Genomic DNA, 19680 nt, shown 5'->3' on the forward strand with positions numbered 1-19680 from the left:
GAATGACTTAATCTAAATGTATATCTTTACTGAAAATACTTCCAAGCACGAGTCATCGGTTGATCACTGTAATAATTTCATGATCATTAATGGTTTCTGGCTTTTACAAATATTTGGATGAGATTAGAGTAAAAAAAAACGAAATACAGTCTACCCCCTATAACATTGTTGATTATTCCGTTTTATATAAATTCCATGTTGTACGAGTCACTTAAATTTTACAAATACCTGTGCCGGATTGTGAACGGCTTACATATTTATAAAATCTAAGTGACTCGTACAACATGGCATTCACATAAAACGGAATAATCAACAGTGTTATAGGGGGGTCGACTCTACGAGTAAATATACGATTTCGTAAAATATGAAAAATTTCAATGTTCAATTCGCTGCTATTTAATTTTAGAATAAGTTGTAATTTAAATTATTCACAAAATATTTACCGATAAATTTTTCATTTGACGACAAACTTCGGCCACATTTTTCGTCGATTCCACGTTATTGACGAACGAATCGCTACAAAAGAAATAAAAATAATTAGGCAAATAACAAAACAATGTGATTTATTAGCGTAAAACTCACCGAAAAGGTTCATCGAATTTAACCGAAGCGGCCAAGTGAAACACCACCGAAACATTCTTTGTTATCAAATTCATATGACACGAGGAAAGTCCTAAGTTCTCTCTTGTGAGGTCCCCTTCGATGCATTCCACTTTATTCGTAATTTCCGGATTTTTCAATAAAATGTTTTCGAAAATCTTTCACAAATATAATGAATATATTAGAAATTCGATAACAAATTTGATTTTATAAAGTAATACGGGGGTAAGCGAGTAGAAAAATCGGTTAAATTCGAGTTGTCATAATTGTGTTCGATTTTGTGTAAAAATGTACTTAATTCTGACAACACGAAGACATTTATTAATTAAACTAGCTGCAAGGACCCGCTTCGCTGGGCTTTTAAAAAGTAACGATAGTGAAGATTAAGATAATTACACTATAGCCAATCTTACCCGTTTTCACAGAATGCAAGAATTAGGTCTTCCGTTTCTGATTAGAGATCTGATCCCGATTCTATTTCTGAACGTCTCCTATTTATCTCCAGTCAAATGAACTATTCTCAACGTTTCTGGAACGTTTACAATCGTTCTATAATCGAACCAATATTCAAACAAATTCGAACAAAACATTCGAAATAGAAAGCCACTTTCAACCACTTTCAGCTTCATATCTCCCGCACCCTTATAGCTATCGAGACGCAACCCCCCTGGTGCACGAATGGAGACTTGGGGCTACTACTACATAGAAACACCATTCACGTGCGATGTGTAGTTTTGGCGGAAAAGTGAAATATAGGGACATACATGTCCANATACGGGGATAAGCGAGTAGAAAAATCGGTTAAATTTGAGTTGTGATAATTGTGTTCGATTTTGCGTAAAAATGTACTCAATTCTGACAACACGAAGACATTTATTAATTAAATAAACCGGCAACGAGTTGTTCGACTGTTCCGGCAACTTTTAAAATTTTTGCACAAACACGGGTCTAGCGTGGAAAAGCAGTAAAAAACACCAATGTAACATCCTTTAACCAAAATGAAATTAAACACTTGATTACGCAATGAATTGATTAAAATTTGCAGTTGTTTTTCTTGAACGTCCCTCCCTTTAGCTACAATTGCATTCTACAGTTTTTATATTTTCAATGGTGTTGAGATCAGGACTGCAAGGTGGCCAGTCGAAAATCTGAACTCTATTACTCAAAACACATTCATAGATGGACTTGGAATTCTGTATCGAAACAGTCCTGTTGGTAGATACATTTTGGGCCCCAAATGGTAAGAAATGTTTCTCCAGCATTTCTTGATAATGATTTGCATTCATTATATTACGAACGAACAAAATGCCCAATTTAAACACTGTATTTACTGTTGCCCATTCTGTTGTAATACTATATAATTCTAGCTACCCGCACGAACATATCCTAATTTCTGAGACTGATTGTGCACGTAATGACACGAATCGTTTCCCAAAGTTCCGTAACTTCATTTATCTAGAAATTAGTTAAGTTGTAAATGCGGAATCCACTGTAAGTAAAATTAATTTTAATAAAATTGTTCTTTTCTCGTCATTTCTCATCTTAAATCAATACAAATTCATGATTGACGTCATGGAACGTCAGAGAAACGTTAAAGTATTCCTTAATTTGTATTACTCGTCTTAATACAATTTTAATTTATAAATTTTATCAATTCTTCTTTTATAAATTTTTCTTGTATACGTTAACATGATTTACGGTGTAAATTGTACTCCTGAAATTTACTATAAATATTAAAGTAGCAACATAAATGTGTATTCAAACAGGCATTAGATAATTTAAATAAAACGATTCGTTTTAACTTCTAGAATAAATAATTGTAAAAACGTTTTTTAGATTAGTTCAAAGTGCAGAAGAGAAACGTTTTATTACGTAGCTTCCATTTATATGGTATTCTGGTAAACGGCGCTGTTCAACGATATGGCACAAATTTAAAAGTGCATATATTAATAAAGTTTAATCTTGAAAGTATGAGGATTTTACGCGCTCAGAATTATCTTCGTTTAACGCAGTGTTTTGCAACCTATTTGTTTGTGCCCCAACAAAGCATCTTCAAAATCCTAATGTCCCCCTGTGACAAAAACATGGCATCTTTGTAAAAGAAAAGGAAAAGGAAAGGACAGTTCAAGTACTGAGAAGAAAATCACCAAGAAATTGTTAAATAATAATATGAAGTGATATGAAAAAACAACAAATAAAGTTTCAGAATATATATAGGCTTATGTATAGAACTGAAGTGAAAATGTAACAAATATTAATTATTTGCTCATTGCCCCAAAACATTCAAATTGCCTCCTGGTGGGGCGTGTGCACCGCGTTGAAAAACACTGGCTTTAACGTATAGAAATTACAAGTTTTATCTGTAATTACGTCACTGATGGACGAGCGGTCAAGGTGGCAGCCTACCGCTCTGGGGGACCCGGGATCGAATCCCCAGGAATATTTCGGACAAATCAAGGAATCCCCAGGAATATTTCTGGGGGTGGTCTATTCGGATATGACGGCTCTGTCCCTCACCACCCTATCGCCCCATTGTGTGCCTGGCCGAACTCATAATGGGCCTGCTCTAACAAGCTTCGTTAGTGACCACGGGGCGGAAAGAGTATTAAAAAAATGATGGTCAGATGTACGAAATAAATTCACTCAGCTCACCTGTCAATTCACTTCTATTCTGCCACTGTAACACTATTTTAATAATCGCTAACTTTGGTGTTGTGATGAAACAACCATTCTCTCGATGGTTATGATGGATTAAAGGTTTACGTATACATCTAACTGCAACCTCAAGACACCGAATGTAAAATTGGAAGAAGACGTGAATACTCAACATGTATTATTCTTAAAATGAGGGAATATGTGACTCGTCTTTATGAAGTAGGAAACATGGTGCAATACTAGGCATGGGCATGCCAGGAATTTGCTCACTCGTTGGACCGTACTCGCGCTGCAAGCATTCATTACATTAGAAATAAAAATACATTGATTGATTGTTGCATAATATGCTCCAAAATATTCATTCTCTCGAGTGTTCGCTAAAAACAATAAGTATAAGCCGTAACTTGTGTCTACAGTTTGCACAAAATCTTTGTACGAAAAAAGTGTCACGTGTAAGAACACGTGATATTTTTTTCGTACAATGCGATTTTCACTGATTATTTCAGTGAAAATCGCATTTCTTCAACGTAAAATTTAATAAATGTTAACTGCACGTTTGAATTTTCGATAAAACTGTAACTCTTACAGAAAATGAGTAAAATATGTAATATTTCAAGCTACCAAACAATAGTTTACGTGTCATGAAATAAATGTAATCCAGAACAGTTACATTTTAACTTACTTTAGAACGAAACAATTCCATCTTCCTCTCTTCCGCTGGCATTCCTTTCTTGCTTCTGATTAAAACGTAAATCTTTTCATTATTGCAGGACCTTAGCAATTTCTCTAAAAGCACCTTTAAATATTACAAAGATAAAGCGGAAATGAGTTACACTTGAAATATCTGTGTATAAAATTATGACGTAGAAATACTTGCCTTTCCCAAAGATCCCGTTACCCCCGTTACAAATACTTCACGACTTTCGTAAAATTTCGATATGGACATATTTTCTTCAGCAATTCTTTCGAATATTCTGTCAAATGAATAAAAACGAATAAGATAAAAGAAAAAGTTTATCACAAACAGTGACAATTGCATTTTCTCCATTTTAAAAGAATGATGTCATTAATATATAGAGGTTTCGTATCGTAAAAACGTTTACCAATTAAAAGCCAAAATTCTCTTAACTATACCCCAGTCATATTCATAAGGTTTCGGAAGTGGTTTAATAACACGTAAACATTGAATTAATTCATTAAATTTTTTTTTGCCTCCTTAAAATTAATTTTGCATTTGAATGTGCTTATGTCAACGCTTTTCTAATCTTCGAAACAAGCTTTATAGCTGATTTCCTTGAACCACTTCGACATTCGCAGAGAGACTTGTTTTATGGCATAAATCGACTCGAAACGATGACCGTCGAGCGTATATTTTATTCTAGGAAACGGGAAAACGACACGGTATCATATCAGATAATGTGAGCTCGCGACATTATCTAGTTAACCAGTGACCCACTGCATATCTCACAGATAAACATGAAGCTTGTGTAACCATATCTATTGAATTTCTGACAATAGATTTACAATACGAAGAGCATTGTCAGCAGCCGCATTTTTCAGGGGATTTCTCCTTTCAAGTCGGATCGTTTTATACGAATTGCTTCACGCAAACAAAGTAAAATTCTTAAATGATATTGTTTGTCGACAGTTTGACCAGTTAGAAGGAATTCGCGAGACACGACACCAAGAAATTTGAATGACTTTGAAGCGGTGTTTTTGGTCTCGCTCCACCTTTCTTGTGCCATACATTCGATTATTACAGGAATTCTAAAATCAAGATAATTCTTGATATCTTGCTTAAAACATTATTAGACCATTAGAGAGAAACATTATAAAAACCTATGTTTAAATGCAAAATAAACTGGTCATTTAAATGTGAGAACGGGGGATTCCTGGTTTATCCCCTTTCACATACAGATTGGACGCGACTTGTTCATTTCAACTGATGTCAGCACTGACAAGGGTAGATCTCGACAGATCTTATTCCGAGTAGCCGAAATTATAAAATCTTAACCGAAATTTTAGAATGGTATATGTAATTTGAAGGTGAGTCGACAATGGAGGTAGGCCTTGAATTAATCTAAACAAGTTTATAATAAAACTGTAAATTTATTTAGCAGAACGAAGATATAATATTAGTATGAAACTTGATTTACACCAAAGTATTACAAAATTATAATATCGAATACAAAATATGAATACTTTTAAAATTAACTCACTATTTAATCTAGAAAGAAAGAGAGAGTTTACATAACATGGGTATATCACCTTAATGTATAGTACAATGCCTCGAGGGATTGGTGAATGTAGGAGAACTTCGCAGGAGCTTCGGACACATAAAGAGGAGTCTTTTTGGAGGTAAGCATAAACTAGAAACGAGCGAATTCCTGTTTTGAAGGTGACCTCTCTCTTTTATGAAGAAATTCCTTCCTATATATGCGTAAATCTCTCCACGCTTCCGACGAGTGATGGAAGTCGAGGTGAGTTTCGTAGTGGGATGTGTCGAGATCTCATGTTTGTAATTACTTGCAAAGGAAGTGACCTTATTTACCTCCAACAAAGTAAAATTTAATGATTATTTGCGACAAAATAGTACTTTAAAATGTATTAAAATAAAACAAATTTAAAACATATCCCATTCTGATTGCTGCAGTCGAATTAACCATTTTATATTCTCACATCGAATGTATATTTAGTTAAATTACGATATATCATAACGTTGTTAAAGTTTACTTTATAAGGATAGAATAAAATATTCCTGAACATTTTCATATATGTATAGTTAGAGCAAGCACATTTCTACAATTAATTCAGATGAATTATTTGATTAAACGGTTATAAACACGCAACATGTTGTAAATAAATTTAATTACAGGTATAAAAATCTAAAGTAATGTATAAAAACTAAAAGGTTAAAATACTAATTCAATTATTGAAGAATAAAGCAGAAAATGCAACAATAATCACAAATTATAAATTAAAATAATGAGTGGAATTGTGTATAAATTAATTGGAAATATTTTCATTGATTCCTCTTAATAAGGAATTATTTTATCTGTATATGAAATTATAATACTAATTAATTTCCTAGAAATGATTAAAATGACATATTTACTAATGTAATTATATTTGTTAACTGTAATAAAGTAATAATTATTGATTGTTGATTTTTAGAAATGTGAACTTTGGGCAACAGCATCGAAAAACCTTTAATTGTTTCCTGTATTACGGAATTTTATCAATTGCATTAGGAAATTCTGTGTATAATTGTACTAGCAGAAAGCCCGGCGTTGCTGGGGATAAAGTAACGATAGGGAAAATTAAGGTTGTTACATTACAGCCAATCATACCTGTTTTCACAGAATGCGAAATTCGGTCTCCCTGTTTCCAGACTAATTAGAGAATTTTTAGATGGGTCTAAAAATATGTTCGATATCCAGCAAAAATTCAAAAAACCGCATCTGCGCCTGTAAATCTTGCACGTTGTATTCGATTAACATTTTTATTATTGTCACTTTCATTCTTCACTTCCATTGTCAGCACTTCCTTTGTTACTTAACACTTCCATCGTTGAACTTTTAATTCTGTTTCACTTTCCCGTAAAGGAAATTTCGAAAAATCCCCTCTTAGTGTGCGTTCTCGTGATGTGTACTCTAACTGTGTACCAAATTTCAACTTTCAACTCGTAACCGTTTGTTATTATTATTATCAAACCGTCTCGATTACATATATAGATACAAAGTTAGTGCCGTTGATTTGTAATTTTTCCTCTAACAAACAATGTAACGATTTACAAACGCATGGAGAAACAAACACATTTTAAACTATAGCATACAAAAAGCTATAGAAAAAAAGATTTAAAAACTTTTAACATTATAACTCTAAACATATCATTAAAGGAACCGTGCCCTATTAGGAACCTCTAAACGAGGCCTACGTAATCAACTAAGTCTAGTTACGTAGCCCCGAATTAATTAATAATACACGGCGCCTAACACCTGCCTCTAGTGTATTAAGTTTTATTTATTTGCTTCTTTATTTTCTTTATTTATTCGCAATTTAACTGGAATTATTGTGCTAGGTACGAGTAGTAGTATCTTAAATTAATAGGAAATCATAAGTGTATGACGCAATACGCCCGGAGTAAGCGACACGAGTCGTGTTAAACGTCGTCTTCATTATTGTCGACTAAAACCGTTGTTCAATTAGTAAATAATTCGCCGAAATTTTTAAGCCGCATTCAATTAATTAATTAAAAACTCAAATTTATTTTAGAATTTTAGAAATGTTTATTGTGGTTGTTTGCTGGACCAGAACGACTTTTTATCTTCGACTTGAACCGATGCCAAGAAGATGATAATCTTGCCAATCGAAGGAAAAATATAAAATTTAGTGATTTAATAATATTTCTTCTGTAGGGTTGAGGCGAAAGTTAAATCAAATATTTGTAAAGATAAATTAACAATATTAAAATTTCTGTTCATTCCAGTACATTGCATCTATTCGCATTCGTCTTCTGTTAACAGAAGTATTACCGAAAATTGAAATAAAAAATATTATTCATTGCAAAATTCTGTTTAAAACACGAATAAGGAAAACACTAGTGTCACTAATTAAAATTATATCCAGGAGAAAGAGGAAAGAATCATTCGTGCGAATAAATTAGAAACGTTCTCGTATCAAATTCTGAATATATTTGTTTTTTAAGTAATAAATTTAAAATTAATTAATAGTCTAAAATAAATAAATTATAATTAACAAGTAAACAATCGCATATAATCGCGTAAAGTATGGTTAAGAAAATCGCCAATTTTCTAGCATAATCGAATTCAGTTTCTTTTCTTAAACACTTTAGAAAATGCAGCAACGAGTTGCTTAACTTTCCCGGCAACGTTTGGTGCCGTTATCTGTTACGATATTTTATTATTAAGAATTTTTATAATTTAAAATATAATAAAATGGCAAAAAGCTTAATTTTGAGGGTATGGATGCCATTTTACTGGTTATTACGTCTGACCCTACTGGAGATACGTACGATCTCTTTTATCCTTTCACTTCGTCGACCTTTAATTATTAAAATTTAATAGCATCGATTTCACTAATAAACAAACTTCCCTAAGAAATTACAGAAATTTTCAACAAAAAGCACGGGAGTTATTAAGCTTCAACAGTGCCGTAAGTAGGCAGGTGCAACAGGTGCACCCGCTCAGGGATCACTTGGAAGGGGGGCCAAAATGTATGTATTTGTTTTAATATATAATCTTATATAAGACGCTACAATAAAAATCCGAGAGACTATTTATCTTGCTTTGAAAAAATAATTTGGAATTCAATAGAAGCGCCAACGTTTCTCTAATTAATCTATCTGATCTACGAATTTACGTAGATTTTTAATCACGTTTCAAGAAAGCAATTAATTTCGAATTCCAAAAACTCACCTGAACATTCGTCGGAGCCGATTCAATCAATAATCGATACGATCAATGCGTGACAAAAAAAATAAGTGAAGGAAATGAGTGTTTTCGGACATTTCCTTCACTGACTACAGCTGCAAGAACCGATTTGGCTAAATTTACAATTTAAATTTGTATAAAATAAAAAAATTCTTGAAAAGCTGTGGAACACGCGCGTTTATGTTCAAGTTTTCTTCTGTTATTTACGAATTACAATACTAAATTTCTTTTAATTGTTAGCATTGTTTATGCCACCCACCCACGAACAAATGTACTTTTTACATCTTATACAGATCAACTGTTCGTCCAACAATTTTCATAACTAGGAAATCGTTACGAGAAAATCTTACTTCAACTAATATCACCTGATTTATTAGGTATTTTCTTTGAAAACGAAACCGACCAATATAGGTGTTTTCCATTTCTGCTTGATACGTAAACACAAATGNTGTATCGTTAAAAATTATTTTTTTATTTTGTACAAACAAAATAAATATATTGAAAAATATAAAAACAATAAAAAATTATACTTCAGATGTTAATTTAGTATCAAAAACGTAAAATATTTGAGTAGCCCAAGACATAGCCAAAGATTGAAGCGCCACAGCACTGACGAAAATTTAAATTTGCCGACTGGAATTTTTTCGGATGATTGACGTTTCGGATGATTGACTTTCGGAAAATCGACGCTCTACTGTAATTGTTATATAACACCTACCGCTGAGAATGATGAAATTTGCTGAGAACCAAACGAACTATTTTCAATTTGATCAATTTTCTGGAACGTTTACGATTCTTCTATAATCGAACCAAATGTGCAATAACAAATTCGAATTTAAAACGGTTCGAACATTTTAAAAATCGAAATACGTAAAAATATTTATAACAATGTCTGAAATGTTATTAATTTAATACATGTAAGTACTCGATGAAGACTAAAGCCGTTGTTTTGGTTAAGCCTTAATCCTCCCCCTTCTTCCGCCGGGGATTTTCAAAAAATCCTTTCTTAGTGTGCATTCTCATGGCATACTCTACCACAGCGCAGATAAATAGAAAAAATTGCATCTAAAAGAGTGCAGTAGAAGCCGTTCTTTTTGTTAACCCTTAATTCTCTCTCTCTCTACCGCGGAGGAATTTAGAAAAATCCCTTCTTAGTGTGCGTTTCCATGACGTACCCTAACTGTGTACCAAATTTCACCTGTTTAGGTTAAGCGGTCTGCTCTGGGCGATGATGAATCAGTGAGTGATTGATTTATTCAGTCAGTCAGTCAGGACAAGCAATTTTATATATTTAGATAAACAGGCCTACATTTTAGGTCAAACAGATGCTTTTCTTTCGTACGCGTTTGTTTTACTTTATTTCTATTGTAAAACATACAGACACGACCCGAATTAGTTTATTTGTTAATAATCTGTTGATTTATATCATTTGATCTCTGTTTTCCTTGTTTTACTTCCCTCGCTGTTGTCTACGTAATAAGAGAAAATATGGGAATCGTGTTAAATTTCATCCTACGAGTTTTTTGCAAATGTCCACTTTTTGAGACCTGAATCCAAAAAAGTCAAGCAAAAACAATCCGTGAATATGTATTTATGTTTGTGTGTGTTGGCATTTATTTCGTTTGATATTTCAAATGCAGTAAGTGTTAAACAATTGGCTCGATGGCTTCTATATAAGGGGCATTGGTGCTATTTAATTTTGGTGGTTAAAGGTCGAGATTATGGGATGATAGAAAGGGTTCATATATCTCGAAAGGGGTGAGACTTAATGAAGACTTTATTTATTATTAACATTTACACTCATTTATAAAACTCACCACTATCATGAAAATTAGTTTTTTTTTGGCCATTTTATAGTTATTAAAACTATAAAAAATTTTATAACAAAATCTGATAACTGATGAAGCCACACATTTTAATATTTTGTTTAATAATATAAAAGATTTTTAATGAAAACTCATAACAGCTGGAAAAGATACGCAAGTCACGTTGATAGGTATTTTTACATTTATGAACAGAAAATGGAGTAAAATGAAAAATTGAATTGTTTGCAAATTCAAAGAATATTAACGTTGCTTTATTTATCATTTTTCCTAGAAGAATCGATATTATTTCATTATCTCAAAGATAATAAAAATTGCAATCTTTTACGATTAAATGCCGGAAAGTAAACAAAAGATTTTTTCTACTGTATAAAATTTGTGGAACAATTACTTTATTTATTTAAAGAAGCTAAGTAAGTCTTTAGTGTGAAATTACTACACTCAACATACAAATTTGTTTTTTCCTTAGAAACATAACTAATCCGTAATTCCAGAAATAATAGCACTTAAAATATGTTTTACGGTGAATAAAAATTTCTCGCATTATTTAAAATCTATACATTTTTTCCATCAAAATTTATTAATATTCACGGAGTAAACATCAAGACATTCGAGTAAATATCAAGACATTCGAGTAAATATTTACTTAAAGTAAACTTTCGTTTAATATTTAAAACAAACCTANATATACGAATTACAGTACTAAATTTCTTTCAATTGTTATCATTGTTTATGCCACCCACCCACGAACAAATGTACTTTTTACGTATTATACAGGTCGACTGTAGGTCCAACAATTTTCGTAACTAGAAAATCGTTACGAGAAAATCTTACTTCAACAAACATCACGTGATTTATTAGGTATTTTCTTGGAAAACGAAACCGACCAATATAGGTGTTTTCCATTTCTGCTTGATACGAAAACATAAATGTAGTAACACGCTTCTAACCTTCTGCCTAAAGCGGTTTAAAACCGGAGGTTCGAACACGCGCGTGTGGGACATCATAACCGACAAAAACGTATCACGGGAATTGTTAAAATTACCTAATTACATCGATATGACGTTTATTAAGCATGCTCGATGTCACAATTTGACCCATTTTATGAGCTTTCTTAAGTATTAACAAAATCTATGAAACAGTGTTTTAATTACTTTATTTTTGTTTATGTTCTTAATTATTACGACAGATACTTTGACAAACAAAATGCGTTTCAGAAGATATACGAAGTTATTGTACTCTTATACAAGAGTACAGTAACTTCGTCCAGATAATTGATCAAATTGAAAATAGTTCGATTGATTCTCGGCAATTCTCATCATTTTCGGCGGTAGGTGTTATATAACAATTACTATGGTTGTTGAAATACTTAATATAAATGGGGTTTGCTTGCAAAATCCGTGCGGGCAAAGCCGTGAGTAACAGCTAGCCTCTATATATTTAATTATAAAGGTTGGATTCGAACAGAACAGCACAAATTTTCCAGCACGGATTTTGCAAGCAAACCCCATTTATATTCAGTAGGGTTTCTGAAACGGGATTCCGGGATCCCGGTTGTTTTTTTAACCCGGGAAATATCCCGGGAAATTTTTCTTATCCCGGGAAATCCCGCAAATTTCTTAAAAATTCACTTTTTTTCTTATTTTGTGTTAAGGTTGAGGAGTTTTGCAAATAGAAAGCATAATTAACTCATTCACTGCCAGAATACATTTGTATTTATTAATTTTAAACCTACCTATTAGTTTTTTTAAATTTTTGCTCGTTATAGCATGTCACAAATGGTCAATAATCAATATATAGCTTATTTGTGGCATGACTATAAAAATTCTTTACTTGTCGGAACCTGTAATATCTGGAATAATTGTGCTTACGCTGTCTTGAGTTTTAACCATGCCCAGTAGCTTCAATAAATGCCTGACGCCAGATTGTGCAAATTGGGCAAGGATACAAACGAGTACAAAGTCTGCAAGTATGAAGTTTTTCTTCATAAACCTGATTATTAAAGCCAAATGAATTGCCGAATTATCGAGCTCTAAGCTTGATGCCGCTATTAAAGCAGCCAAGGTAGACAAATCAAGAATACTAGAGAGCGAAAGAAGTACTACAATCTCGAAAACGAACTCGAAATCTTCCAGGCTACAGGTGAAAAAACACATAATATCTGTCTTCTCTTAAATGCATTAAACACTATTCCAATCACATCAATTGAATCGGAAAGGGCATTCTCGGTGGCAAGACTTTTCATTACTAAAATAAGAATTAGAGTGAGTTATCGGAGTATTGACCATCTTTGCTTTTTAAAATCTTATAAAAGTTTGCAATATTTTGTATTATATTTTATTTAAAAAACGAAAATTACCTTCTAAATTAGAAGTTCATTTTTTTAATTTTTAACTCAATTCAAAACATTTTTTTTGTTGTTGTTGTATGCAGTTTCCAGCAAACTTTAATTAATTTTTTTCTATTTGTGAAAATTTCTACGTTATTTAAAGGTAATTTTTATTATAGGCCTATAGACCTAACACAGCATTATTAATATGATTTTGGAGGTTACAAAACTTTAAAATTACTTTAAAAAATGGAAAATAATTATATCATTTGATTTCAAGATATTTTGTATACCCTAAAAATAATTAATTCTATCCCGGGATTTCCCGGGATCCCGGGAAACAGTTCACTTTTATCCCGGATCCCAGGACAAGCAAAATACCGGGAAATGAGAAACCCTAATATTCAGTATTTCAACAACCATAGTAATTGTTATATAACACCTACCACCGAAAATGATGAGAATTGCCGAGAATCAATCGAACTATTTTCAATTTGATCAATTTTCTGGAACGTTTACGATCCTTCTATAATCGAACCAAATATGCAATANTTATTACGACAGATACTTTGACAAACAAAATGCGTTTCAGAAGATATACGAAGTTACTGTACTCTTATACAAGAGTACAGTAACTTCGTCCAGAAAATTGATCAAATTGAAAACAGTTCGATTGATTCTCGGCAATTCTCATCATTTTCGGCGGTAGGTGTTATATAACAATTACTATGGTTGTTGAAATACTGAATATAAATGAGGTTTGCTTGCAAAATCCGTGCGGGCAAAGCCGTGAGTAACAGTTAGTCTCTATATATTTAATTATAAAGGTTGGATTCGAACAGAACAGCACAAATTTTCCCGCACGGATTTTGCAAGCAAACCCCATTTATATTCAGTATTTCAACAACCATAGTAATTGTTATATAATACCTACCGCCGAAAATGATGAGAATTGCCGAGAATCAATCGAACTATTTTCAATTTGATCAATTTTCTGGAACGTTTACGATCCTTCTATAATCGAACCAAATTGGCAATANACCATAGTAATTGTTATATAACACCTACCACCGAAAATGATGAGAATTGCCGAGAATCAATCGAACTATTTTCAATTTGATCAATTTTCTGGAACGTTTACGATCCTTCTATAATCGAACCAAATATGCAATAACAAATTCGAATTTAAAACTGTTCGAACATTTTAAAAATCGAAATACATAAAAATATTTATAACAATGTCTGAAATGTTATTAATTTAATACACCTAAGTACTCGATGAAGACTAAATCCTCTCTCTATCCCGCCCGCGGAGGAATTTCGAAAAATCCCTTCTTAGTGTGCGTTTCCATGTCGTACCCTAACTGTCTACCAAATTTCACCTAATTAGGTTAAGCGGTCTGCTCTGGGCAATGATGAATCAGTGAGTGAGTGAGTCATTCAGTCAGTCAGTCAGGACAAGCAATTTTATATATTTAGATAAACACTACATTTTAGGTCAAACAGATGCTTTTCTTTCGTACGCGTTTGTTCGAATTAGTTTATTTGTTAATAATCTGTTGATTTATATCATTTGATCTCTGTTTTCCTTGTTTTACTTCCCTCGCTGTTGTCTACGTAATAAGAGAAAATATGGGAATCGTGTTAAATTTCATCCTACGAGTTTTTTGCAAATGTCCACTTTTTGAGACCTGAATCCAAAAAAGTCAAGCAAAAACAATCCGTGAATATGTATTTATGTTTGTGTGTGTTGGCATTTATTTCGTTTGATATTTCAAATGCAGTAAGTGTTAAACAATTGGCTCGATGGCTTCTATATAAGGGGCATTGGTGCTATTTAATTTTGGTGGTTAAAGGTCGAGATTATGGGATGATAGAAAGGGTTCATATATCTCGAAAGGGGTGAGACTTAATGAAGACTTTATTTATTATTAACATTTACACTCATTTATAAAACTCACCACTATCATGAAAATTAGTTTTTTTTTGGCCATTTTATAGTTATTAAAACTATAAAAAATTTTATAACAAAATCTGATAACTGATGAAGCCACACATTTTAATATTTTGTTTAATAATATAAAAGATTTTTAATGAAAACTCATAACAGCTGGAAAAGATACGCAAGTCACGTTGATAGGTATTTTTACATTTATGAACAGAAAATGGAGTAAAATGAAAAATTGAATTGTTTGCAAATTCAAAGAATATTAACGTTGCTTTATTTATCATTTTCCCTAGAAGAATCGATATTATTTCATTATCTCAAAGATAATAAAAATTGCAATCTTTTACGATTAAATGCCGGAAAGTAAACAAAAGATTTTTTCTACTGTATAAAATTTGTGGAACAATTACTTTATTTATTTAAAGAAGCTAAGTAAGTCTTTAGTGTGAAATTACTACACTCAACATACAAATTTGTTTTTTCCTTAGAAACATAACTAATCCGTAATTCCAGAAATAATAGCACTTAAAATATGTTTTACGGTGAATAAAAATTTCTCGCATTATTTAAAATCTATACATTTTTTCCATCAAAATTTATTAATATTCACGGAGTAAACATCAAGACATTCGAGTAAATATCAAGACATTCGAGTAAATATTTACTTAAAGTAAACTTTCGTTTAATATTTCAAACAAACCTATCGATTTCTCTAAATTCTGCGTGCAATACGCCAAAAAGGATTTTTTATTAACACGACGTTATCCTTTTCTTCTTCTCAGAAGTTTCTTTCAAACGGTGAGTTAATAAACGAATTTCTAATTTTCGTGTTACACAACTTTCCAAAGATCATAAACTTCACGTGTATGACATAGGGCAAACTTCGCTATTTTTCGCTATAAATAACCTTTCATGTATTAGTGTACAAACTCAGAATTGTCAGAAAGCTTTACAGAATTTGTACGTTAGCAATTGCAGAGCCGACTCACTTTTCTTTGTAGATAGGAGTGTCTTCAACGCAATCGTTCACAATAAACGAATATTGGAAGGTCAAGACCACATCTATAGAAACTCGATTAATCGTAAAGAGCATAATCAGATTTGAATGGAAACCCTTCAAATCATAAGATAATGTTTTACACTATGATAATATCAATTTTGATTTGTGCTTAATTGAGAATTTGAAATTTTGTTTTCTTTTTCTTTCATTATACCAAAGTCTAAATTCCTTCAATTCGAATTATAAAGAAAACACGTGAAAAAATATGGATTGCGCAAGGATTCGGCAAGTCATTCCAGAAAACAACAGGGAAAGTTTCATTTTCAATAAACAATGGAAATTTCTATCGATGTGCATGAAATTCTTAGGTTTGAATTTCGAAAAGAGATTCCCTAGACATCGCCCTCATGCTGGCAGTATCTAAAATATATCCTATTTACTACGTTTTTGAAACAATCCTTCAATCCTCGAAAGGGAAATTACCAGCAGTCGATTGGCTTATATTTCTTTATTTTATGTTCACAATGTCCATTCAAATATTTTCTTTCTATTATTTTAACGCCACCAAACGGACCATCTTATCTAAAATCAATAGCGCAAACAAAATTATTCAACCTGAAACTAACGAAGGACACAATAAACTATTACTACTGAAATGCTGTTTGATATGGGTAACGTGCATGGCATAGTTTTTGGCATTCCATTTCAGCGTAACTAAAGGTCGTTACAAAGAAAACGATATAAACAGATTAGTTTCCAGACATCTGTTTAATTACGAAGACGAAGAATGCTTCTTACATTATCTCACGTTCTTCTGTCTTGTATTCTTCATTGTTATTGAAAATAATTTCTTACTCCTTTTCTTCTCTTCTGCATGCAAAGAAGTTGAAAGTATTTTTAAATTAATTAGGAGAAGCTTGCATATTGAAGATCATTCATCGCACATAATTGCCGAGGCTCAACTGAACTATAGGAAGCTGAAGTGTATTGTAAACGACCTCAATGTCGTTTATTCGCCAATATTACTTTTCTGGACTGTTTTTGTCAGTGGTAATGTCGTATTTCAGATCGGGTATATCCTCAACATCGACAAATCTGACCTGACAATATTCGACATTTTACTGGTTGTTTTCAATTCCGGTGTTCAATTTCTATTATTTTTCGACGTCTGTTGTTCTTCTTCTAACGTCACCAAAGCTGCTAACGATGTCATCGACGACATTTACGAAACGTCTTTGAAGAGCGATGACAAATGGATCGAAGAAAAGACGTTTCGGTTTTCGGTCATCTCTCTACAAAATTTGCCGAAATTTTCTGGCTACAATATGTTTAACATGAACACGAATCTCTTGTTGACTATTGTGAGTGTTATTGTCACTTACACTGTACTTTTAATTCAGTTTTCTTTAAACGTTGCTTCGTAAGTGAATTACGTCCGTGTGTATTTATTACCATTTTATGAAGACTGCAACGTCCTGTAGAGATTTGGGATATATTTCCTCTTTCCTGTTTCGCGAAATCATAATTAAACATTTGTACTTGCAATAAGAAAGAAAAATGTTTTATTGCTTTGTGAAGGATTTATTGGCACTTTAACCTAACTACTTATATTATTATAGTGTAATACATTTCTTAGTTATAATGTAAGGCACCTGTTTAGAATTGAAACTGGATCGTTTATTTGGTAAAAACTAATTTAAAAATTCAATAAAATCTAGCATTCGTTGAAGTGTTGAAGTTTTCCTTTGCCTTTCTTGACAATGGTCTTTTGATACTGGAATCGGTGAGTGCTGGCTGTAACTGAATATTATTACAGAAAAACATTCAATTTGGAAATTATATATTCTCCAAAATACTTAATCTATTTGATCAATTTAACCAATGACAAATTTAACCAAAACCACTTACATTTTTAACTTACTGTACCATTAATATTTCTAAATATATGAAGTTCTTTTATCACATTAAACTGCGTATTGAGACCAATACTAGAAATTTTAAAAATGCATTGGATAAAATGGTTTAAGGAACAATATGTTAATGGAAACTCCACAATATTCTAAATTTCTATTCTTCGCTGCCCTTCCTTATGAATGTTGGTAAAAATAATAAAGTAGCAATCATTGGTTAAATTTCAGTCAACACTCTTTCGGGGATCGAACAATAATTCTTAAAATTGAGAACAGTATACGGAAGCGAACGGATTGATTGAAATGATCTAAATCAACACACTATAAACAAAGACAGAATTTAGGTCGCAGTTTATATTTTGTAGAATAAAGTTAAAACTAAAACAAACGTGCAGGAAAGAGAAACATCTGTTCGACACATAATGTTGAAGTTATATCCTTTATAAACGACGAATGTTTAGGATATCGTAAGGATCTGTCCGTAGCCGTGTTGAAAGCCACGAACCACGTCGTTGTTCCGGCTCACGTTTTTTTTAAATAAATATTCTTTGTTATGTATCATAAATACTAACGAAATCAGTTTTATAATTGGAAGTCTCGTGACAAATTTCATTATTGTTTAAGTTTAGAAACTATTTTCAATGAAAATCAGTGTGTCCTTGGTCAACGTGATCGTTAACTTTCCTGGCAACATTTAAAACTGCACCGGAATTTAATATGATTGATTCCCCTAATACATAAACTTCCCTGCAAAATTTAAAAAATTTTCGACAAAAGTCCAGGCGTTATTAACAAGTCCCGTGACACGTTTTTGTCGGTATGATGTCCGACACGCGCGTGTTCAAACCTCGGGTTTTAAACCGCTTTAGTCAGAAGATTAGAAGCGGGTGGTTAAGTATTTGTGTTTATGTATCAAGCAAAAATGGAAAACACCAATGTCTGTGGGTTTCGTTTTCCAAGAAAATACGTAATAAATCACGTGATGTTAGTTGAAGTAAAATTTTCTCGTAACGATTTCCTAGTTATGAAAATTGTTGGACGAACAGTTGACCTGTATAAGATGTAAAAACTACATTTTTTCGTGGGTGGGTGGCCTAAACAATGCTAACAATTAAAAGAAATTTAGTACTGTAATTCCTATATAACAGGAGAAAACTTAAACATAAACGCGCGTGTTTCACAGCTTTTTAAGAATTTTTGTTTTTATTTTATACAAATTTAAATTGTAAATTCAGTCAAACCGGTTCTGATAGCTGTAGTCAGGGAAGGAAATGTGCGAGAACACGCATTTCCTTCACTTATTTTTTTTGTCACGCATTGATCGTATCGACTACTGAATCGGTTCCGACGAATTTTAAGGTAAGTTTTTGGAATTCCAAATTAAATCCTTTCTCGAGACGTGATTAAAAATCTACGAAAATTCTTAGATTAGATGGATTAATTAGAGAAACGTTGACGCTTCTATTGAATTTCAAATTATTTTCTCAAAGCAGGATAATTAATCTCTCGGTTTTCCATTGTAGCGTCTTATACAAGATTAAAACAAATAGATACATTTTGGCCCCCCTTTCAAGTGAGCCCTGCGAGGATGCACCTGTTGCACCCGCCTAGTTACGGCACTGTTTTAGCTTAATAACTCCCGTGCTTTTTGTTGAAAATTTCTGTAATTTCTTAGGAAAGTTTGTTTATTATTGAGATCGATGCTATTCAATTTTAACGATTAAAGGTCGACGAAGTGAGAAGATAAAAGAGGTCGTGTGTATCTCCTGTAGGGTCAGACGTAATAACGAGTAAAATGGCATCCATACCCTCAAAATTAAGCGTTTTCATTTTATAATATTTAAAAATATAAGAATTTTTAATAATAAAATATCGTAACAGATAACGCTACCAAACGTTGCCGGGAAAGTTAATTATGCAACTCGTTGCTGCATTTTCTAAAGTGTTTAAGAAAAGAAACTG

At 32.3% G+C, this 19680-nt stretch overlaps 1 protein-coding gene across 1 annotated transcript in view; it reads right to left on the bottom strand.

Annotated features, from left to right (window-relative positions):
- The window catches only part of LOC111638257 (putative fatty acyl-CoA reductase CG5065), an 8306-nt gene extending 2643 nt beyond the window's left edge, over positions 1-5663 (bottom strand). The window contains exons 1-5 of the mRNA XM_023383931.1: positions 5524-5663; positions 4133-4229; positions 3938-4051; positions 583-758; positions 444-516 (exon numbers count right to left, since the gene is read on the bottom strand). Coding sequence (XP_023239699.1) covers positions 444-516; positions 583-758; positions 3938-4051; positions 4133-4229; positions 5524-5621 — 558 coding nt within the window. The 5' untranslated portion in view covers positions 5622-5663. The remainder of the gene's footprint in view (positions 1-443; positions 517-582; positions 759-3937; positions 4052-4132; positions 4230-5523) is intronic.
- Positions 5664-19680: the final 14017 nt, after the last annotated feature.

The sequence above is a fragment of the Centruroides sculpturatus genome, unplaced genomic scaffold, assembly GCF_000671375.1.
Source record: "Centruroides sculpturatus isolate CEXI.00-Female unplaced genomic scaffold, Cexi_2.0 scaffold1055, whole genome shotgun sequence".
Lineage (NCBI taxonomy): Eukaryota > Metazoa > Arthropoda > Arachnida > Scorpiones > Buthidae > Centruroides > Centruroides sculpturatus.